Genomic DNA, 24,370 nt, shown 5'->3' on the forward strand with positions numbered 1-24,370 from the left:
TTTGGTTTGCATTGGGACTTTGTGGGCATTGAAAAGAAGACGAGACCAAAGTGCCCTTTTCTTCTTAGTCTGGTATCAAAACACTGGGCCTGATTTTACCATTTTGAGTCTAAGTGCCGAATCTGGACGTCAAATAGATCCGAGCCCGGAATCCTCTTTGCAGCGCGCCCATACGCTTTTTGCCGGCTCCGGTCCGATTTGCACTGTGGGCGGGGCTTAAAAATTTGGGAAAATATTTCAAAATATTGGATGTCTCAGGGACAGGACTGGGTGCTTCAGGTGCCAGGTTTTAGATGTTTCAGGAAGGACAGGGAGGGAGGCAAGAGAGGGGGGGGGAGTGGCACTGTTGATCAGGGATAGTGTCACGGCTGTAGAGAAGGTGGACGCCGTGGAGGGATTGACTACGGAGTCTCTGTGGGTGGAGGTTAGGAACAGGAAGGGGTCGGTAACTTTGCTGGGTGTTTTCTATAGGCCGCCCAATAGTAACAGAGATGTTGAGGAGCAGATGGGGAAACAGATCCTGGAGAGATGTAGGAATAACAGAGTTGTCGTGATGGGAGATTTTAATTTCCCAAACATAGATTGGAATATCCCTAGGGCTAGGGGTTTGGATGGAGAGGAGTTTGTTAGGTGTGTCCAGGAGAGTTTCCTGACACAGTATGTGGATAAGCCTACTAGAGGAGAGGCTGTACTTGATCTGGTGCTGGCTAATGAACCTGGACAGGTGGAGGATCTCTCGGTGGGTGAGCATCTTGGGGATAGCGATCATAATTCTATCTCCTTCACGATAGCATTGGAAAGAGATAGGATCAGGCAGGCTAGGAAAGTGTTTCTCTGGAGTAAAGGGAAATACAGTGTCATCAGGGAGGAAATTAGACGGGTAAATTGGAAGGAGGCATTCTTGGGGAAAAGTACCGAAGGAAAGTGGAGGATTTTCAAGGAATGTTTGTCTGGAGCTCTGCATGACAACGTTCCGATGAGACAGGGGGGTGTTGGTAGGGTACGGGAACCGTGGTGCACGAAGGTTGTGATGAACCTGGTGAATAAGAAAAGAGAGGCGTACAGAAGGTTCAGAGAGCTAGGAGGTGTTAAGGATTTAGAGGAGTATACGGGATGTAGGAAGGAGCTTAAGAAGGAAATTAGGAGAGCGAGAAGGGGTCATGAGAAGACCTTGGCGGGTAAGATTAAGGAGAATCCCAAGGCTTTCTACAAATATGTCAAGAGTAAAAGGATGAGATGTGAAGGCATAGGACCCTTAAAAGGTGAAGGGGGAAAAGTTTGTGCGGAACCGTTAGAAATGGCGGAGGTGCTTAATGAATACTTTACCTCGGTATTCACGGTGGAAAGGGATCTGGGTGGTTGTACTGCTGGTTTGCGGTGGACAGAAAGGATCGAGCATGTGGACATAAAGAAAGAGGATGTGTTGGAACTATTGAATGGCATCAAGGTTGGTAAGTCGCCGGGACCGGATGGGATGTACCCCAGGTTACTGTGGGAGGCGAGGGAGGAGATTGCGGAGCCTTTGGCGATGATCTTTGCATCGTCGATGGAGACGGGAGAGGTTCCGGAGGATTGGAGGATTGCAGGTGTGGTCCCTATATTCAAGAAAGGGAACAGGGACAGCCCGGGAAATTACCGACCGGTGAGTCTAACCTCAGTGGTTGGTAAGTTGATGGAGAGGATCCTGAGAGACAGGATTTATGATCATCTAGAGAAGTTTAGTATGATCAAAAGTAGTCAGCACGGCTTTGTCAAGGGCAGGTCGTGCCTTACGAGCCTGGTTGAGTTCTTTGAAAATGTGACCAAACACATTGATGAAGGAAGAGCGGTGGATGTGGTCTATATGGACTTCAGCAAGGCGTTCGATAAGGTCCCCCATGCAAGACTTCTTGAGAAAGTGAGAGGGCATGGGATCCAAGGGGCTGTTGCCTTGTGGATCCAGAACTGGCTTGCCTGCAGAAGGCAGAGAGTGGCTGTGGAGGGGTCTTTCTCTGCATGGACGTCAGTGACCAGTGGAGTGCCCCAGGGATCTGTTCTGGGACCCTTGCTGTTTGTCATTTTCATAAATGACCTGGATGAGGAAGTGGAGGGATGGGTTGGTAAGTTTGCTGACGACACCAAGGTAGGTGGTGTTGTGGATAGTTTGGAGGGATGTCAGAAGTTGCAGCGAGACATAGATAGAATGCAAGACTGGGCGGAGAAGTGGCAGATGGACTTCAACCCGGATAAGTGTGTAGTGATCCATTTTGGCAGCAGTACAATATGAAGGGTACCATTCTTAGCAGTGTAGAGGATCAGAAGGACCTTGGGGTCCGGGTCCATAGGACTCTTAAATCGGCCTCGCAGGTGGAGGATGCGGTCAAGAAGGCGTACGGCGTACTAGCCTTCATTAATCGAGGGATTGAGTTTAGGAGTCGGGAGATAATGCTGCAGCTTTATAGGACCCTGGTTAGACCCCACTTGGAGTACTGCGCGCAGTTCTGGTCACCTCATTACAGGAAAGATGTTGAAGCCATTGAAAGGGTGCAGAGGAGATTTACAAGGATGTTGCCTGGATTGGGGGGCATGCCTTATGAGGATAGGTTGAGGGAGCTTGGTCTCTTCTCCCTGGAGAGACGAAGGATGAGAGGTGACCTGATAGAGGTTTACAAGATGTTGAGAGGTCTGGATAGGGTAGACTCTCAGAGGCTATTTCCAAGGGCTGAAATGGTTGCTACGAGAGGACACAGGTTTAAGGTGCTGGGGGGTAGGTACAGAGGAGATGTCAGGGGTAAGTTTTTCACTCAGAGGGTGGTGGGTGAGTGGAATTGGCTGACGTCGGTGGTGGTGGAGGCAAACTCGTTGGGGTCTTTTAAGAGACTTCTGGATGAGTACATGGGATTTAATGGGATTGAGGGCTATAGATAGGCCTAGAGGTAGGGATATGATCAGCGCAACTTGTGGGCCGAAGGGCCTGTTTGTGCTGTGGCTTTCTATGTTCTATGTTCTATATGGATGGGGGGATATATATTTTGAAATATTTTTCCAGATTTTTGACTGTCAGGCTTTTAGTTTCTGCGATTATAATTTTGACATTATCGCCCAAAGGGAATTCCTCTAATTCTGTGCAATGTTCAGATGAAAACAAGATTTAGTAATCTCCTTGAATCTTATTTCCAACCAAGTTCCACCACGGGGACAATTCTTCCAGGTTCACCACAAGACTCTGAACATTTGAGCATCAACAATCCAGTTACAGATCACAACTGTATTATACAGGTCACTAATTGCTCACTAGGACACTGTAGTTTTATTACCTTTCCCATAGATAATTAGGCAGCACAAAGACGATGCTACATTATTTGCAGTTTGCAAGATTCTCCCAAGTCCATCCTCCCCCCCCCCACCAACCAGAGATCCATCTGAGCCCACTCCCCTCCTCCGGTGGACGCCAGCAGAAGGCCAGGAAGGTGCTGCAGGCTCTCGAAGGACTGCAGGTCGGAAGGATGGTGGAGGGAGACCAGCGATCGAGGTAGATTGGGGATGTGCTCTGACGAGGGGGGCCTGCCTCCCAGGGGTGTCCGATCCGGGGGGGGGGTCTGCCAGGGGGGCCGGCCTCCCACGTAGGTCCGATCCTGGGGAGGGGTCTGCCGGGGGGGCCTGCCTCCCACGTAGGTCCGATCCTGGGGAGGGGTCTGCCGGGGGGACCTGCCTCCCAGGCGGGTCCGATCTCGGGGAGGGGGGGGCCTGCCGGGGTGGTTAGCGGGGGGGTCTGCGAAGGACGGGCTACGGAGTTTCCTCTGCAGAGTAGAAATCCGCTTCGGACTTTTATTCTGCAGGTCGCTAAAAACGCGGATCCGGATTGGGCCGCGCGGTGGTAAAGTGGGATTTGGTGGTAGGGTGGGCGCGTGGTTCATTAAGTCGATTTAAATGCATGCTAATGCATTTAAATCGTCAGGCCGGTGTCGGTAAAGCCGCGATCTGCTCGGATTCGGGTGCAGATCGCGTTAAAGACTTTACCGCGATTTCGCGCCCGTTTTATCAGGCCCACTATGTGCCTGTTAAAGACTCGGATATACTGAGGATCGATAATTGGAAAAAATGCCCGCACGTTTTCCAACAATACCAATAAGATTCCCTGAAAGGCTGAGCACAGCTATAAAGTGTGCGGCTTAGGTTGATTGGCCATGCTAAAGTGACCCTAGTGTCAGGGGATTAGCATATGTGGGGTTGTGGGAATAGGGCCTGGGTGGGATTGTGGTCGGTGGAGATTGTGGTCTGGAGATCACTGTAGGGATTCTATGATTCAGATGCTGGGCACCCTCCATTACTTCCTAACAGTCAGCCAAATGTAGATGCTCAGATGGCACGACAATTTTCAGAAATACCTGAACTGGACACAAGCCATGTCACATTCACGAACATGTCACATTTTTGTTTTTATAAAGAGCTTCAGGAATGTATCATACATTCTTTCATGCGTCTCTAACCTAGACTGCACATCCCAGATAAAGTCCACAGACTTCCACAATTTCCAGCTTCTTCACAAGGGCTGCATGTTACTTGAAACCAAAGTCTTATAGAATCAATAAAAGTAAGTGGGTGTCTCTGAGCCTTACAAGCAATACTCCCACTAGCACAGCCACGCAGCAGCCTGGAACATACTGCTCAGGTTTCCTCGGTCTTAAGGTGCCTGTATCTCAGGATGGTACGCGTCTTATATCAGAGTGTCGCCACCATTTTTACCCTCCTGTCATCCCTCTATCATGGACATTGACCTTGTCACCTTCATACTCCCTTCGATTACCCTTGAGCCTCTCCTCATCATCCTGGACCCTTTCACGATCAATGTGGACATGCCTTCCTTCCCCACTGAACCCACACCAGTCACCATTTCTACGTGCACCCCCTGATGCTCCCCACTTCCATAATCTGTGCCACCATCCTTGTCCCCTTCAATGCCCCTACCCCCCCACGTGAAAACTATACGCGCCATACTTGGACCCCGACCCTACCAACCTATTACATCCCAGTTCCCCTCTCACAGTCACCATTCCTTCCTATCACCCCCACCTCCTCAGGAGTTCTCTGGAACACTGGCCCTACCCCACCCACTCTCTCTCCCTTCAGCCTTCCTCCCGCCACCTTCATGCATTCCTTATCCACTCACTCCATCCCCGTCAACCCATTTCTCATCCGGCCTCCCTTTCTTCTCATCCACCCCAACCCGAGCCCTCCTCCTCCTTTGGACACACGCCGCCCCCCCGAGACAGACAGACAGACAGGCACACATGCCCCCCGCGCGCGCACGCACACGCCCCCCGCGCGCGCACGCACACCGCCCGCGCGCGCACGCCCCCGCGCGCGCACACGCCCCCCCCGCGCACACGCGCGCGCGCGCACACACGTCCCCCTGCGCACACACACACACACACGCCCCCCCGCGCACACACACACACACACACACACGCCCCCCGCACACACACACACACGCCCCCCGCACACACACACACACGCACACCCCCCGCACACACACACACGCCCCCCGCACACACACACACACACGCCCCCCGCACACACACACACACACACGCCCCCCGCACACACACACACACACACGCCCCCCGCACACACACACACACACACGCCCCCCGCACACACACACACACGCACCCCGCACACACACACGCCCCCCGCACACACACACACACACACGCCCCCCGCACACACACACACACACACGCCCCCCGCACACACACACCCCCCGCACACACACACACGCCCCCCGCACACACACACACACGCCCCCCGCACACACACACACACGCCCCCCGCACACACACACCCCCCGCACACACACACCCCCCGCACACACACACCCCCCGCACACACACACCCCCCGCACACACACACCCCCCGCACACACACACCCCCCGCACACACACACACACACACACACACACGCCCCCCGCACACACACACGCCCCCCGCACACACACACGCCCCCTGCACACACACACGCCCCCCGCGCACACACACACACGCCCCCCGCACACACACGCCCTCCCGCACACACACACACGCCCCCCGCGCGCACGCACACGCCCCCCCGCGCGCACGCTCACACGCCCCCCCGCGCGCGCGCACACACGCCCCGCGCGCGCGCACACACACGCCCCGCGCGCGCGCACACACACGCCCCCCGCGCGCGCACACACACGCCCCCCGCGCGCGCACACACACGCCCCCCACGCGCACACACACACGCCCCCCGCACACACACACACACGCCCCCCACGCGCACACACACGCCCCCCGCACACACACACACACGCCCCCCGCACACACACACACACGCCCCCCGCACACACACACGCCCCCCGCACACACACACACACACGCCCCCCGCACACACACGCCCCCCGCACACACACACACACGCCCCCCGCACACACACACGCCCCCCGCACACACACACGCCCCCCGCACACACACACGCCCCCCGCACACACACGCCCCCCGCACACACACGCCCCCCGCACACACACACACACACACGCCCCCCGCACATACACACACACGCCCCCCGCACACACACACACACGCCCCCCGCACACACACACACACGCCCCCCGCACACACACACACACGCCCCCCGCACACACACACACACGCCCCCCGCACACACACACACACGCCCCCCGCACACACACACACACGCCCCCCGCACACACACACACGCCCCCCGCACACACACACACACACACGCCCCCCGCACACACACACGCCCCCCGCGCACACACACACGCCCCCCGCGCACACACACACGCCCCCCGCACACACACACACGCCCCCCGCACACACACACACGCCCCCCGCACACACACACACGCCCCCCGCACACACACACACGCCCCCCGCACACACACACACGCCCCCCGCACACACACACACGCCCCCCGCACACACACACACGCCCCCCGCACACACACACGCGCCCCCCGCACACACACACACACGCCCCCCGCACACACACACACGCCCCCCGCACACACACACACGCCCCCCGCACACACACACACGCCCCCCGCACACACACACACACACGCCCCCCGCACTCACACACACACGCCCCCCGCACACACACACACGCCCCCCGCACACACACACACACACGCCCCCCGCACTCACACACACACGCCCCCCGCACACACACACACACGCCCCCCGCACACACACACACACGCCCCCCGCACACACACACACACGCCCCCCGCACACACACACACACACGCCCCCCGCACACACACACACACGCCCCCCGCACACACACACACGCCCCCCGCACACACACACACACACGCCCCCCGCACTCACACACACACGCCCCCCGCACACACACACACACACGCCCCCCGCACACACGCCCCCCGCACACACACACACACACGCCCCCCGCACACACGCCCCCCGCACACACACACACGCCCCCCCGCGCGCACACACACACGCCCCCCCGCACGCACACACACGCACGCCCCCCGCACGCACACACACGCACGCCCCCCGCACACACACACACGCCCCCCGCACACACACACACGCCCCCCGCACACACACACACACGCCCCCCGCACACACACACACACCCCCCCCGCACACACACACACACGCCCCCCGCACACACCGACACTTTATGTCTTCCATTCACCCCACTTTCATCACTTTCACCCAACACTTGCTTCTTTCATGTCCTCCGGACTTTACTCCTTCATGTCTCTGCACACACCACAGCTGCAGTCAGTTCCAGTGGTGCCGGCAGCTTCAACTGACTCTAAGAGGAGTACTCTAAAATTCTCCCCAGCCAGGTGTACACCATATACATGTAGTTGGGTAACAAAATGGCATAAGCTCATGAATGTAGCCCAATCAGCCTCTCATCCATTGACTCTATCTATACTTCCCGCTGCCTTGGCAAAGCAGTCAGCATAATTAAGGACCCCACGCACCCTGGACATTCTCTCTTCCACGTTCTTCCGTCAGGGAAAAGATACAAAAGTCTGAGGTCATGTACCAACTGACTCAAGAACAGCTTCTTCCCTGCTTGTGGTGAACCATCGTTGGTTCCCACTGGATAGTACTGAGCCAGGGTCTGGCCAGTACTACAAGGATGTACATATGTTACTGTTGGGTTGTGCTACTTGTTGCTATTGGGGTTAGGGTGGGGTTGTTACACCTTTGTACTGTAGTGTTGTGGTACATCCCAGTCGGGCTCCGCCTCCTGGGAGAGGTATAAAAGTCCCTGCTCTGGCTGGGACCCCTTCAGTCTGGGATAGTGTATATAATTATTGGCTGCTTCATTACAGTAAGTAAAAGCCTTTTATTTCCCGAGCATCTGGCCTCGTGTTTGAGAAGCGCATCACTGCTACCATCAGATTTTTGAGTGGACCTCCCTCGCATTAAGTTGATCTTTCTCTACACCCTAGCTATGACTGTAACAGTACATTTTGCACTCTATTGTTTCCTCCTCTATGTACACTATGCTTTGTCTGTATAGCGTGCAAGAAGCAGTACTTTTCACTGTATACTAATACATGTGACAATAATAAGCAAAATCAAATCAAAATAAGTTCTGGCTGTCAGGGACACACAATTCCAGCCTTGGGTTTTAATGAGCACGTATGAGATGTAAAATGGATACCTGAGTTTCAGCAGGAAACCCGACCTGCCATCAACCCACCATGTACGCCAGGTGGGGAAGATCCCAATCTGATTTCCTGACCTCGGAAAACTGATTTTTTGCGTCCCGACCCCCCACAATTTCCACTGATGACAGAAGAGGAAGTTTCTGCCCAAGGTTCTGGGTTCAAGTTCCATCCCAGAGCATGAGCGCAAAGATCAAGGTTGACATTGCAGTGAAGTATCGAGGGAGTGCTGTGCTCACTTTTGGATGAGACATTAAGCTGAATCCCCACGATGAAATGTCACTGACTCAAATCCACAGATGGTGAGTTTTTCCAGATTCTTTGGTTCCCCTCCATCTCCATCGCTGCAAGGAGAACAATCCCAACTTTCCCAACCTAATTTGTGCTAAAATTGTTCATTACTGAAGCCATTCTGGTAAATCTTCTCTGTTATGACTATATCACACAGATTAAGTGGAATTACTGTACCCCACAAAATAGGGTGAATAGCTGCAACATTAACTGCCAGCTGTTGACAGAATTCTGTTAGAACAAGCTTCACAGCCAGAAGCTGTAACCACCAAAATTAACTTCAGGTTCCATTATGAGAAAGGTTTGTGATGTCCTGACGTGGTCTTTATAGTCCTTTGTAAGCTCAGATAGATGGAAACTCTTGATTTGATTTTGCTTATTATTGTGACATGTATTAGTATACAGTGAAAAGTACTGCTTCTTGCACGCTATACTGTTCGAAGAAGAGCCTTGTGTCCGACACTACTGTTACTTTTCCAATCAGCACCACCGAAAACAGGTTAATCAATTATTCACCTCATCTCTTGTTGATGGGACTTTGCTGTGTGCAAATTGTATATCATATTTATAAATAATCATTGTAGATAATTTTACAAAATATGAAACAATAGGGGACTTTAAAAATAATTACATGTTCTCTGCATGCCTGCTGCCTCCCATCCCTTTACCAAGTACAAGGTTCTCAGTTGCAGTTATATATACCACCTTTGCAATAATACACCGCTAATCTCTTAATATTTTATTATTATGGTCTGTACTACATCATGGTAATGTTATTGTATTAAAAGGCACAAAATGTTTGGTTCCCAATGACTGTCTAAAGGGCAGAGAATACTGCACGTGCACTTCTAACAATCTTTGGGCAAACTATATAATTAATTCAGGTCATTCTGACTGTCACCAAACTACACTGGGAATAAATAAAAGCTACTTTGTCAGAAGCAACATACAACATAAATATAACTATTGTCAATCATATCATATTCAAAAAATAATACCAACAAAGCATAGCTACTTAACAGGAAAAGGAAGTAAATAAGTATGAGACTGCAGGGCTGGATATGATATTGGAGCATCAAAACATTTCTATTGTTGAAATATTAGGTTGCTGTTGTATATAACACGCACCCGTGGTGGTAGAAGAAGGTGTTGCCATGCATGTATTAAACTCTCCACAATTCCTTCACCAAACAGCCCAGCATCCACAGTCTCTGTGACAACAAGCGACACCCTGAGGACAAAATAGGAAAGCTGTGAAACATATTTATAAAGAATAAGGGCCAAAATTCCTGTCTTTTCTAATTTTATTAACTGCATTGATGTGACTATGAAGTGAAAGCAAAATACTCTGGATGCTGGAAACCTGAAATAAAAACAGGAAATGCTGGAAAAACTCAGCAGATGCAGCAGCGTGTGTGGAAATGTGGCCTGACCTGCTGAGCTTTTCTAGCATTTTTTGTTTTTAGGGCTATAATGTAATACTATGGCACATTTTACTGCAATCTACTTTTTCATGAACATTGACGAAAGCAGGATCTTCAGCCCACAGTTTATCAAATATATTTTGAATAAAAACATTAAACTGTGAAAATGCTCAATGGCCTGTGTGTGGAATACTGTGATTAAACTGATTTTGTCTCCCACTTCATTGATGTGCTGCAAATCCATTATGAATTATTGCCAATGGCTCTGAGCGCAGCAGGAATTTGTTTACAGTATCCGTTATATTTTAAACAACCTTTTGCAACAGTTTTAACAGAGGAAAATAGCAATCATCTCTATATAAGTATCTTTAGATTTGTGTAAAATTAAGATTTTAGCCAAACACTAAAAGCTCAGAAGCAAACCTGCATTTCTAACCAAAGACTGCAAACAAGTAATGATTTCTCACATGTGCAGACTACAAGTTACACTAGTTTCAAATGTTTATAGACACTAATTGAACATCTTTTCCATTGTGCAGAGAAAAAAAAATCAGGAATGCTACTCCACTGCTAACAAAACAAAGATAATACAGTCATGCCATATGCGCACAAAGCTTATTGGGAGATAGACACTTTACTTTAATGTACCTTCATGAAAGGAATCTTAGAGAGTAGAACAACTTCTTCTGTGGTTTCTGTACAGAAACAGATATGTCTGAACTTATCACTGGAGAGTTATTTAAAATGCTAATGACCTTGCCAAATGCTGATTGACTACTTTTACCATTTCAATGGGAAAAGACTTAAAATGACAATGGCTGCCAGACTGGCTGGTCCTACCTAGGAAGATGAAATTTCAAATAAAAGGCATATCCCCAGCTCGCCATCCCAAAAGTCAACATACTGTTTGGAACAGACTCTCAAGAAATGCAAGGACTGATTAGGGACACTCAGCATGGCTTTGTGAGTGGAAAATCATGTCTCACAAATTTGATTGAGTTTTTTGAAGGGGTAACCAAGAAGGTAGATGAGGGCAATGCAGTTGATGTTGTCTACATGGACTTTTAGCAAGGCCTTTGACAAGGTACCACACAGTAGGTTGTTGCATAAGGTTAAATCTCACAGGATCCAGGGTGAAGTAGCCAAATGGATACAAAATGGGCTTGATGACAGAAGACTGAGGGTGGTTGTAGAGGGTTGTTTTTCAAATTGGAGGCCTGTGACCAGCGGTGTGCCTCTGGCATCGGTGCTGGGTCCATTGTTATTTGTCATTTATATTAATGACAAATTTATATTAATTTGGATGAGAATTTAGTAGGCATGGTTAGTAAGTTTGCAGATGACACCAAGATTGGTGGCATAGTGGACAGTGAAGAAGGTTATCTAGGATTGCAACAGGATCTTGATTAATTGGGCCAATGGGCTCACAAATGGCAAATGGAGTTTAATTTAGATAAATGCAAGGCGGTGTATTTAGTAGATCGAACCAGGGCAGGACTTACTCAGTTAATGGTAGGGTGTTGGGAAGAGTTATAGAACAAAGAGATTTAGTGGTACAGGTTCATAGCTCCTTGAAAGTGGAGTCACAGGTGGATAGAGTGGTGAAGAAGGCATTCAAGCATGCTTGGTTTCATTGGTCAGAACATTGAATACAGGAGTTGGGACGTCTTGTTGAAGTTGTACAAGACATTGGTAAGGCCACATTTAGAATACTGTGTACAATTCTGGTCACTATTATAGAAAGGATATTATTAAACTAGAAAGAGTGCAGAAAAGATTTACTAGGATGCTACTGGAACTTGATGGTTTGTGTTATAAGGAGAGGCTGGATAGACTGGGACTTTTTTCTCTGGAATGTAGGAGGCTGAGGGGTGATCTTAAAGAGGTCTATAAAATAATGAGGGGCATAGACAAGGTAGATAGTTAACATCTTTTCCCAAAGGTAGGGGAATCTAAAACTAGAGGGCATAGATTTAAGGTGAGAGGGGAGAGATACAAAAGGGTCCAGAGGGGCAATTTTTTCACACAGAGGATGGTGAGTGTCTGGAACAAGCTGCCAAAGGTAGTAGTAGAGGCGGATGCAATTTTGTCTTTTAAAAAACGTTTAGACAGTTACATGGGTAAGATGGGAATGAAGGGATATGGGCCAAATGCGGGCAATTGGGACTAGCTTAGGGGTTAAAAAAAGAGTCGCATGGACAAGTTGGGCCGAAGGGCCTGTTTCCATGCTGTAAATCACAATGACTCTATGAGACAACGCATCTCCACCAACACTGGCTGTGCCGCAACCATTTAACGCCCAGCAGGGTGGTAATTGGCTAAGGATCCTGCCTAAGACAGCTGCTGGCCAATCCAATTATGCATCAACATTTTAGTTCAGCGATGGGGTCTCTGATTTACTGGCAAAATATTTCTCGAAAAAGACTAAGTATTTTGCCATGCTAAGGTTGGTAATATATCTCCAGAAAATCTTCAACCACCCGCAAGAAAAGTGCTTGCTTCTTATCATAAAAAAATAATTAAGTTAAACATGCTTTGAACAAGGTTTGATGGCAAACCAAGCGTTTGTTGCACAAACCCAGTAAACGTATCTTACAAATCAGGCAGAATTTTACACGATGCAGTGTGCTGGCTGAGATGGGAAAGTCAGCCTGCAGCTCTCCAGCTGTACAGCTGAGTTTTCTCTTCAGATTTTCTGGCACACTCTGTACAAAAATCTGGGAGCATGGCTTCTGCTGTCATGCTGGTGGGATGGGGCCTGATTAAAGTATGTCGGGGGCAGTGGCAGGGCATGTACCTCTCCCTCCTCAGGGGCTATACTTTGTGCCCTTGGAGGGTTTCCCTGTGGGTTCCCCACAGTTTCAAATACCTGTTGCAAACCTTGCCAACGTGACGTCACATTGGCAAGGGGGGAATTCTTTATGTCTGGGAAACATATGGCAGGAAGTTCTTTAAGCATATGTAAATTTATAATGGTTTTAAATGAGGTTCCCACCCCTTGTTATATCACTGGCAAGGGGTGGGTAGAATCAGGGAACAAAAAGTTTATATAAAGTTTATTTATTTATTAGTCACAAGTAAGGCTTACATTAACACTGCAATGAAGTTACTGTGAAATTCCCCCAGTCGCCACAGTCCGACGCCTGTTCGGATCAGTGCACCTAACCAGCACGTCTTCCAGGACGTGAGAGGAAACCGCAGCACCCGGAGGAAACTCACGCAGACACGGGGAAAACGTGCAAACTCCACACAGACAGTGACCCAAGCCGGGAATCCAAGTCTCAGCGCCAAGATGTGTGTGTGTGTGTGTGCCTGTGTGTACGCGTGCACCTGCCAGTGTGCGTGCGTGTTGAACTAAATCTTGTAGAAGCTTATGCTTTAGTAATTGTACTGCACCTATGTTTTGTTTTGGTGAGAAACGGAAGTATGTGTTTCTGGGATGTACACCATCGCAAGTTCCGTAAGATTTCAAAGTGTATTTTCAGTTTGTTTGATTAACTCCTTAATAATCATGAAGACTTCTAATGCTACTTAGCCTGTTCAATATCTCATGAATGCAATGTGCATTTGTCAATAATTCAATCTATGAATAAGCATGTCCAATAATTTAGTCTTTTGGGAAAATATGACTGATATTGCCAATTTTATCATAGAATCCGTACAGTGCAGGAAGAGGCCATTGACCCATCAAGTTTACACCAACAACAATCCCACCCAGACCCCATCCCCTTAACCCCACATATTTACCCTGCTAATCTCCCTGACACTAAGGGGCAATTTAGTATGGCCAATCAACCTAACCCGCACATCTTTGGACTTTGGGAGGAAACCAGAGCACCCGGAGGAAACCCACGTAGACACAGGGAGAATGGGCAAACTCCACACAGTCACCTAAGCCGGGATTCGAACCTGGGTCCCTGGCGCTGTGAGGCAGCAGTGCTAATCACTGTGCCATGATTCAAGATGCAACAAAATTTCCCATAAAATCAATATGAAATTCATAATGAATGGGAGAATGATTTTTTCTGCTGTAAGCAATCTTCAATATTTTACCTGCATTGACAACAGGCCCAAAATGTTAAACATTATAGAAAGTTGACTTGATATTCCAAGATCCATTAACTCAGGTTACAGAGAACACAATAGCAACCTTACCCATTATACTTCTGCACTGCTCCTAACTTATGATCTGTTTTATTATGTTTAAAGTAGAATATAAGAGTTGTTGTTATCTGTGCTTCTCTAAATTTGTTTGACTCACCTTTTTCATAAAGATTTAGTTATTTAAAACGTTTTATAAACTTATATAATGAAATATATGATGAAATAGAAAATTGCATATTGAAAATTCAAGATATTTCTTGTGGTTAAAGGACTGATTGCCAATTCTGGGGTAGAAACTTTTGCCAAATGCAAATTTGACAAACCATTCAACAAAGCCCAGATACTACGGTTATACATTTAGTGCTTTACTGAAAGACTAGCAAACATGGCCAAAATAAATTTCTCCTTTACGGATTTTTGCTATAGCATGAATTTATAAGAGTTTTTTTATAAGAAGCAAAGTTTTAAAAGAAAATACATAGCTAGCCTGTAACTATTTTTGTTCGGCTGTGATAGAACGTACCTGCTGGAGAGATCTTTAGGTACTTCCATGTCGAATGATTTCATGTGCAGAATCTTGATCTCTCCTGCCATTTGATTGGAAGCTACCACTTCAAAAGCAAGTTCATACATAGTCTTGGACAGCTCACAGGCATACACACGAGAAGCTCCAGCCGCTTTTGCAAACATACTGAATGGTAGAGAACAAAAAAAAAGATTTTAAAGGTAAGGAAGGAAGAATATGGCTAACAATCCTATTTATTTCATCTTTAGTCTACCCAGGTGATGAAACTGTAGCATTGAACAAATTTCATATTTTTCTTCACTTCCAACCTTGAACCCAGAAATTATTTCTTGTGGATATTAAGATACAGATTACACTGAGGAAATAGCTGACCTCTACAAGGTACTTTCCCGAAAAGCATTAATTGCCTACGTAAGGGCCTCAACTGGTGGTAGGATTGGAATGCCATCCACAACCCTTCCCACCACAGAGTTAATCCAAAAGACGTGCCGGTTAGGTGCTTTGTCCATGCTAAATTCTCCCTCAGTGTACCTGAACAGGTGCCAGTGTGTGGCAACTAGGGGATTTTCACAGTAACTTAATTGCAGTGTTAATGTAAGCCTACTTATGATTAAATAAACTAATCAGGGCAGAGACACAAAGATGACGGGATCGCCACCTGCCATCCCATCTAATTAAATTCCCCCAGCCATCAAACTTGCCATGGGGTAGGGCATTAAATTCCAACGATTGGGCAAAATTCTTCCATGACCCCACTGGCAAGAGTTCTAAAATCAGTTTATGCTGGCGTTACATTTCCCACAGGATCCTTTGCTGGTGTCTACCATGGCGGATCAGGAAACCTGCTGGGGGCCAGTGTGAAACATACTAATGGTATGCAGATGAAGGTCCAACCGGAGTCCTCCCTGCCCGATTCTCCAGGACACCGGTGGGAAAACATGCCGGTCCAGAACATGTCTGGGACAACTTATGTGCAGAATTTGAACTCAGCTGAACAATGCCAGTGGCTGTCTCTGGAGTTTGGGATGGAGGCTGCCAGCAACCCTGGACCTCAGAACACCATCGCAATGGGTGGGGGTGGGGTTGGGGGGGCGGGGGGGTGGGGGTGCAGCATCTGCAGGTGAATCTTTCAGTTGCAGCCTCATGAGGAGGTCCATCGTTGCCTCAGTGTTCTGGAGGTCCATCTTTGTTTTCAAGAGTTCCTTTTTTTTCTTCAATTGTGGGTTGGTAATGTTCAGCGTCTTTTTAATATGACATCCATATGATGGTGGGACTCGTGCCATTTGCCCACCTGCTCACGGAATAGGACGCAAGCCCTCCAAGGTCAGGGCTGAAAGATACGGCATGGTTTCCTACTGGCCTCCGCAACAGGAAACATTCCCGAGTCCCACCTCACCACGGGACATGGTCCCAGCTGGGAGAATTTTGCTCAGTGTCTTCAATCCCCACCACAAACACCCTTGCCTGGCCACCAACTCCGTAGAATTCCCTGCCCGCTATAGAAGGCTGAACCAGACTGTTCGCTGGAACACCACAGAGTTAACACTATGCAAGGAACAAACTTATTTATAGCCAAGTACTCCTGTATTCTTTCAACCAGTCTCAAGTGGCTAATTACTAAGCATCATTAAAGCTGTTTTCTTATATCTGCTGATTTAAAAGCCCATTTTTTTTTCCTAATTCCAAACTGAGTTATAAATAAGAATCCAAAAAACTAGATAAATTTAAGGAAAATCAACAATAGTAATTTTTTTTGCATTATTTAACCTCATAAAATGATATATGAACAAAGAACTAAAGTATACCCAAGTTCATTGTTACTTCCCCATAACATTACCATTAAAATGTATTTATTTATTAGTCACAAGTAGGCTTACATTAACACTTACCAGGTGTCTAGGGTGCACATATGAAAAGTGGGAGCTCTTCTATAGTAGCTACATATAGGGTTCAGGATTCTAATCCTGATTGGACTGCGCTCGGAAAAATGGTGGGTCTATTTCCTCTTGCCATAAATGACTCTCTCAAGCTAATATTGGTAAACAAGTATCACCTTGTGTAAATTTCTTGGGAACAATGTTTTACTGACCAATTAAAAAAGGTCCAAATAATCTTTGGTTTCTGTCCTGATACAACGGCTGTAGTATCCTCATTCTCCTAATTTTGTGAAGTTGGAGGAGTCATGCTAATTTATTACATAACCTGAAAAATATCATTTAATTCTCTTTTGTTTCGCTTTCTGCACAAAGAATTGGACCAAGAGATGATTCCACATTGCACGTATGAAGTTACTATGACACATATTGTGCATACTGATGTCACTGAAGCTATCCACCACATCTCTGGTTCTGATTTTTGATTATGGAAACAGGCAGAGGAAATTTAGGGAGTTTTCTTCAAATCATAGAACATAGAACAGTACAGCACAGAACAGGCCCTTCAGCCCACGATGTTGTGCCGAGCTTTATCTGAAACCAAGATCAAGCTATCCCACTCCCTATCATCCTGGTGTGCTCCATGTGCCTATCCAATAACCGCTTAAATGTTCCTAAAGTGTCTGACTCCACTATCACTGCAGGCAGTCCATTCCACACCCCAACCACTCTCTGCGTAAAGAACCTACCTCTGATATCCTTCCTATATCTCCCACCATGAACCCTTTAGTTATGTCCCCTTGTAATCGCTCCATCCACCCGAGGAAATAGTCTTTGAACGTTCACTCTTTCTATCCCCTTCATCATTTTATAAACCTCTATTAAGTCTCTCCTCAGCCTCCTCCGCTCCAGAGAGAACAGCCCTAGCTCCCTCAACCTTTCCTCATAAGACCTACCCTCCAAACCAGGCAGCATCCTGGTAAATCTCCTCTGCACTCTTTCCAGCGCTTCCACATCCTTCTTATAGTGAGGTGACCAGAACTGCACACAATATTCCAAATGTGATCTCACCAAGGTCCTGTACAGTTACATAAGAACATAAGAAATAGGAGCAGGAGTAGGCCATCTAGCCCCTCGAGCCTGCCCCGCCATTCAATAAGATCATGGCTGATCTGACGTGGATCAGTACCACTTACCCGCCTGATCCCCATAACCCAGTTGCAGCATAACCCCACGGCTCTTAAACTCCAACCCCCTGTTAATGAAAGCTAACACACTATAGGCCTTCTTCACAACTCTATCCACTTGAGTGGCAACCTTTAGAGATCTGTGGATATGGACCCCAAGATCTCTCTGTTCCTCCACAGTCTTCAGAACCCTACCTTTGACCCTGTAATCCACATTTAAATTAGTCCTACCAAAATGAATCACCTCACATTTATCAGGGTTAAACTCCATTTGCCATTTTTCAGCCCAGATCTGCATCCTATCTATGTCTCTTTGCAGCCTACAACAGCCCTCCACCCCATCCACTATTCCACCAATTTTGGTGTCATCAGCAAATTTACTGATCCACCCTTCAGCCCCCTCCTCTAAGTCATTAATAAAAATCACAAAGAGCAGAGGACCAAGCACTGATCCCTGTGGCACTCCGCTAGCAACCTGCCTCCAGTCCGAAAATTTTCCATCCACCACCACCCTCTGTCTTCGATCAGATAGCCAGTTACCTATCCAATCGGCCAACTTTCCCTCTATCCCACACCTCCTTACTTTCATCATAAGCCGACCATGGGGGACCTTATCAAACGCCTTACTAAAATCCCTGTATATGACATCAACTGCCCTACCTTCATCAACACACTTAGTTACCTCCTCAAAAAATTCTATCAAATTTGTGAGGCACGACTTGCCCTTCACGAATCCATGCTGACTATCCCGGATTAATCCGCATCTTTCTAAATGGTCGTAAATCTCATCCCCAAGGACCTTTTCCATCAATTTACCAACCACCGAAGTAAGACTAACCAGTCTATAATTACCAGGGTCATTTCTATTCCCTTTCTTAAACAGAGGAACAACATTCACCACTCTCCAGTCCTCTGGCACCATCCCCGTGGACCCAAAGATCAAAGCCAAAGGCTCTGCAATCTCATCCCTTGCCTCCCAAAGAATCCTAGGATATATTTCATCAGGCCCAGGGGACTTATCGACCTTCAGTTTATTCAAAACTGCCAGTACATCCTCCCTCCGAACATCTATTTCCTCCAGCCTATTAGCCTGTAACACCTTCTCTTCCTCAAAAACATGGCCCCTCTCCTTGGTGAACACTGAAGAAAAGTATTCTTTCATCACCTCGCCTATCTCTACTGACTCCATACACAAGTTCCCACTACTGTCCTTGACCGGCCCTAACCTCACCCTGGTCATTCTTTTATTCCTCACATAAGAGTAAAAAGCCTTGGGGTTTTCCTTATCCGACCCACCAAGGACTTCTCATGTCCCCTCCTAGCTCTCCTAAGCCCCTTTTTCAGCTCATTCCTTGCTAACTTGTAACCCTCAATCGAGCCATCTGAACCTTGTTTCCTCATCCCTACATAAGCTTCCCTCTTCCTTTTCACAAGACATTCCACCTCTTTCGTGAACCATGGTTCCCTCACTCAGAACTTTTTCAAGGAACAAATACTGGGTGTCCTTGATAGGTATGTCCCTGTCAGGAATCAGGAAACAAAAATCCAGTACTCGGACAAAAAAGAGCTTACAGTTAAAATAAAGAAAAATAATTTTAATGATCCTCAAAGTTGCCTTGAGTTTTTTTTTGGAGGGTATGGGTGATTTGTTTAAGTGCAATGTCCTTTTAATTTATTTCTGTTGCCATGCACACACAGCAATTTAAAGGGGCTGGTTTGTGCACAGCCTGTACTGGGAGTTTTGGGTTGTTTAGAGGGAATATTGATGCTCATTAATGATTTATTAAAAGATATGGGCCATGATTCTCCCAAAAAAAACTAAGTGCCCAATGGGAGGGAAAACAGGAGTATTTTCCGCCCGATTTTTGGGCGTACTTATCAGGGCAAATTTCCGACATTTTGCACAATGCAGAATGCCTCAGCATGATTCACGCTGAGAAGTGGGGGGCAGAGCCTATTCCTACCCGAGAGGCTGGCAGCATAGTGCTGAGTGGGCCACTGCATGAGGTCATCTGTCAGTGCGGAGATCGGCGCATGCGCACTGGCCCCCATTGCCGGCCTCCCGATCGCTGGCCAGCCCTACAACCCTCCTGAATGCCGTCCTTCCCAATATCCTCATCCCCTCAATTGCTGGCTACCGGACCCCCGGCCGGTCACGATCTACCCCGCCTTCCCCGATGACCAGTCCAGACTCCCCCCACCCCGATGACCAGGCCTGATTATCCTCCTCCCCCCTTCTCCCAATGCTCCTAGTGCAGAGTGACAGTGGGTCTTCTCCCCTTGCCCTCTCCCACCGATTGCTCCCAATAGGCCCTCTCCCCAATGTGGTCTGCCCCCTCAGGCCCTTCACTTTGGCACTGCCTGCTGCCCGGTGAGCAATGCCAGTTTTCCCCTTGGGCAGTACAAAGAACAACAAAGAACAAAGAACAGTACAGCACAGGAAACAGGCCCTTCGGCCCTCCAAGCCTGTGCCGCTCCTTGGTCCAACTAGACCAATCGTTTGTATCCCTCCATTCCCAGGCTGCTCATGTGACTATCCAGGTAAGTCTTAAACAATGTCAGCGTGCCTGCCTCCACCACCCTACTTGGCAGCGCATTCCAGGCCCCCACCACCCTCTGTGTAAAAAACGTCCCTCTGATGTCTGAGTTATACTTCGCCCCTCTCAGCTTGAGCCCGTGACCCCTAGTGATCGTCACCTCCGACCTGGGAAAAAGCTTCCCACTGTTCACCCTATCTATACCCTTCATAATCTTGTATACCTCTATTAGATCTCCCCTCATTCTCCGTCTTTCCAAGGAGAACAACCCCAGTCTACCCAATCTCTCCTCATAGCTAAGACCCTCCATACCAGGCAACATCCTGGTAAACCTTCTCTGCACTCTCTCCAACGCCTCCACGTCCTTCTGGTAGTGCGGCGACCAGAACTGGATGCAGTACTCCAAATGTGGCCTAACCAGCGTTCTATACAGCTGCATCATCAGACTCCAGCTTTTATACTCTATACCCCGTCCTATAAAGGCAAGCATACCATATGCCTTCTTCACCACCTTCTCCACCTGTGTTGCCACCTTCAAGGATTTGTGGACTTGCACACCTAGGTCCCTCTGTGTTTCTATACTCCTGATGACTCTGCCATTTATTGTATAACTCCTCCCTACATTATTTCTTCCAAAATGCATCACTTCGCATTTATCCGGATTAAACTCCATCTGCCACCTCTCCGCCCAATTTTCCAGCCTATCTATATCCTGCTGTATTGCCCGACAATGCTCTTCGCTATCCGCAATTCCAGCCATCTTCGTGTCATCCGCAAACTTGCTGATTACACCAGTTACACCTTCTTCCAAATCATTTATATATATCACAAATAGCAGAGGTCCCAGTACAGAGCCCTGCGGAACACCACTGGTCACAGACCTCCAGCCGGAAAAAGACCCTTCGACCACTACCCTCTGTCTCCTATGGCCAAGCCAGTTCTCCACCCATCTAGCCACTTCTCCTTGTATCCCATGAGCCTTAACCTTAACCTCAGCTGCCAGTCCTGTCCTTCTTTTAACCAAGTTTCCGTCACCGCAACCACATCCAAATTCCGCATAAGCATTAAGGCCCTAAGTTCGTCTGTTTTACCCGTTACACTCCTCGCATTGAAGCAGATGCACTCCAGACCTCCAGGCCCACTCAGGTCATCCTCCTCCAGAGTGCTCCTCTTCTTAGCTAGCCTTGCCCTGGCCCCCAGCTCAACCCCAGCCTCAGTATTTACTGACCTCCTGTTTTGTTCCCCACCCCCCTGCCACACTAGTTTAAATCCTGCGGCAACACTCTAGCAAAACTCCCAGCCAGGATATTTGCTCCCTTCCAGTTGAGGTGTAACCCATCCTTTCTGTACAGTTGCCATCCTGACTTGAAGATTTCCCAGTTATCTATGAATTTAAAACCCTCCCTCTTGCACCAGTCCTTTAGCCACGCGTTCAACTGTAGAATCTCCCTGTTCCGAGCCTCACTTGCACTAGACACCGGGAGCAGTCCAGAGATTGCTACCCTGGAGGTCTTACTTTTTAGCCTAGCACCCAACTCCCTGAATTTCTCTCGTATGACCCCCCTGCTCTTCCTACCTACATCATTTTCACCAATGTGTACAATCACATCAGTTTGACTACCTTCCTTTTTAAATATGCTTCCTACCCTCTCGGAGACATCCAGTACCCCGGCACCAGGGAGGCAGACTACCATCCTGGATTCTCGTTCAGTCCCACAGAAGCGCCTGTCCGTGCCTCTAACCATTGCGTCCCCCACAACTATCGTTCTCCTAAACCCCTTCTTTCCCTTCCGGACCCCTGAGCCTGTCTCCGTGGAGGCGATCTGGTCCTCGTGGCTTACCCCTGGAGGGTCATCCCCCTCCACAGAATCCAAAACAATATACCTATTTTGGAGAGGGACAACCACAGGGGATCCCTCCACAGACTGCTCACTCCCTTCCCTTCTCCCATCTGTTGCCCATCCCTTTCTTTTATGGGAGACTGCCACTGGGGTACTTTCTGGCACATCATCCTTCTGACTATTACCCCTCCTAACTGTGACCCACGTGTCTTCCTTCCGAGACCCTGGTGTCACTACCTGACTATAACTTTTATCTATTACTCTCTCATTTTCCCTAACTAAACTGAGTTCATCGAGCCTCAGCTCCAGCTCCCTTACACGATCCTTCAGGAGTTGCAGTTCCACACATCTGGCACAGATATGGACTTCTGGGAGGCAAGTTGTCTCCAGGAACTCCCACATCCCACACCGAATGCAGTATACTGGCCTCCCACTCATACCAGCCATGTCCTTTTTAGTTTTGGGGAGAAAGAACAAAAAGGGGGTGTAACCGAAGAAAAACAAACAAACAACCTTCCTCGCCTTTGCCGAAGCCCTGTGAGCCAAAGCCCTTATAGCTCTCACTCTGTCCCCTGCTCACTCCGCTGCCCGCTAACGACGCTGCCCGCTCAAAGGTGTGGCCTACTTTTAAACCCTCCAAAACCTTCCCAGGCTGCTGCTGGGCCTATTTCCTGTTTAGAAAAAAAAACCTCCGATTTTTTTCACAAATTTAACTGAAAAATAATTAAATAAATTAGTGCACAAACAAGCTCCCTTACCCTCAGCCTGCTCCTGTGGAACAATGAGCAGGGTGCCAGGCCAGGCACCCCCCCCTTTGCCCCTGACCTCTGGGGAGAGGGGGGCCTCAATGGCCTTTGTTCCCATCAGCGAGGTCAGGATGTCTGTTCCACATTAGTGGGGAGCAGGCGTAAACCCCGCTGGCGTGTGCGTGCGTGTGTGTGTGGAGAGAAGACATTAGCGGGCCCAGTGAATACCGTCCTGGGCCTGCTAATTATATGCAAATGGAGATAATCAGCTCCATGTCGATTTCTGGCATGGAGCTGATTGCGCTAAAAAGTGCTTGGGGCACTCACAATCGGTGAACCTCACTGGTGTCTCCCGGCCCGCTGCGCTGCCATGAACTTAAATACTTCCTTGATAGATCTGCAAGTTTATCCAATATGTAGTTAAGTCATACAGGCCAATGTTCAATGACCATTGCCTTAGACCTACAAGAACTTTGTACGTGTCCAAGGTTAAGCTTAGCTTAATCAAGGCGACCTGGACAGAGAGAACCGAGGAAGTGAGCCGGTGAGCCTCACATCTGTGGTGGGTAGGTTGTTGGAAAGTATTTTGAGAGACAGGATCTACAGGCATTTAGAGATGCAAGAACTGACAGATGCAAGAACTGATTAGAAACAGTCAGCATGGCTTTGTGAGTGGAAAATCATTCTCACAAATTTGATTGAGTTTTTTGAAGGGGTAACCAAGTAGGTAAATGAGGGCAATGCAGTTGATGTTGTCTGCATGGATTTTAGCAACGCCTTTGACAAGGTACCGCATGGTAGGTTGTTGCACAAGGTTAAATCTCACGGGATCCAGGGTGAGGTAGCTAAATGGATACAAAATTGGCTTGATGACAGAAGCCAGAGGTGGTTGTAGAGGGTTGTTTTTCAAACTGGAGACCTGTGACCAGCGGTGTGCCTCAGGGATCGGTGCTGGGTCCACTGTTATTTGTCATTCATATTCATGATTTGGATGAGAATATAGGAGGCATGGTTAGTAAGTTTGCAGATGACACCAAGGTTGATGGTATATTGAACAGTGAAGGTGGTTATCTCGGATTGCAACGGAATCTTGATCAATTGGGCCAGTGGGCTGACGAATGGCAGATGGAGTTTAATTTAGATAAATGTGAGATGA

At 48.3% G+C, this 24,370-nt stretch overlaps 1 protein-coding gene across 1 annotated transcript in view; it reads right to left on the reverse strand.

Moving 5' to 3' along the window:
- prmt9 (protein arginine methyltransferase 9) overlaps positions 1-24,370 on the reverse strand; it is a 63,406-nt gene that overhangs the window by 27,947 nt on the left and 11,089 nt on the right. The window contains exons 3-4 of the mRNA XM_078212352.1: positions 15,027-15,194; positions 10,104-10,206 (exon numbers count right to left, since the gene is read on the reverse strand). Coding sequence (XP_078068478.1) covers positions 10,104-10,206; positions 15,027-15,194 — 271 coding nt within the window. The remainder of the gene's footprint in view (positions 1-10,103; positions 10,207-15,026; positions 15,195-24,370) is intronic.

The sequence above is a fragment of the Mustelus asterias genome, chromosome 1, assembly GCF_964213995.1.
Source record: "Mustelus asterias chromosome 1, sMusAst1.hap1.1, whole genome shotgun sequence".
NCBI lineage: Eukaryota > Metazoa > Chordata > Chondrichthyes > Carcharhiniformes > Triakidae > Mustelus > Mustelus asterias.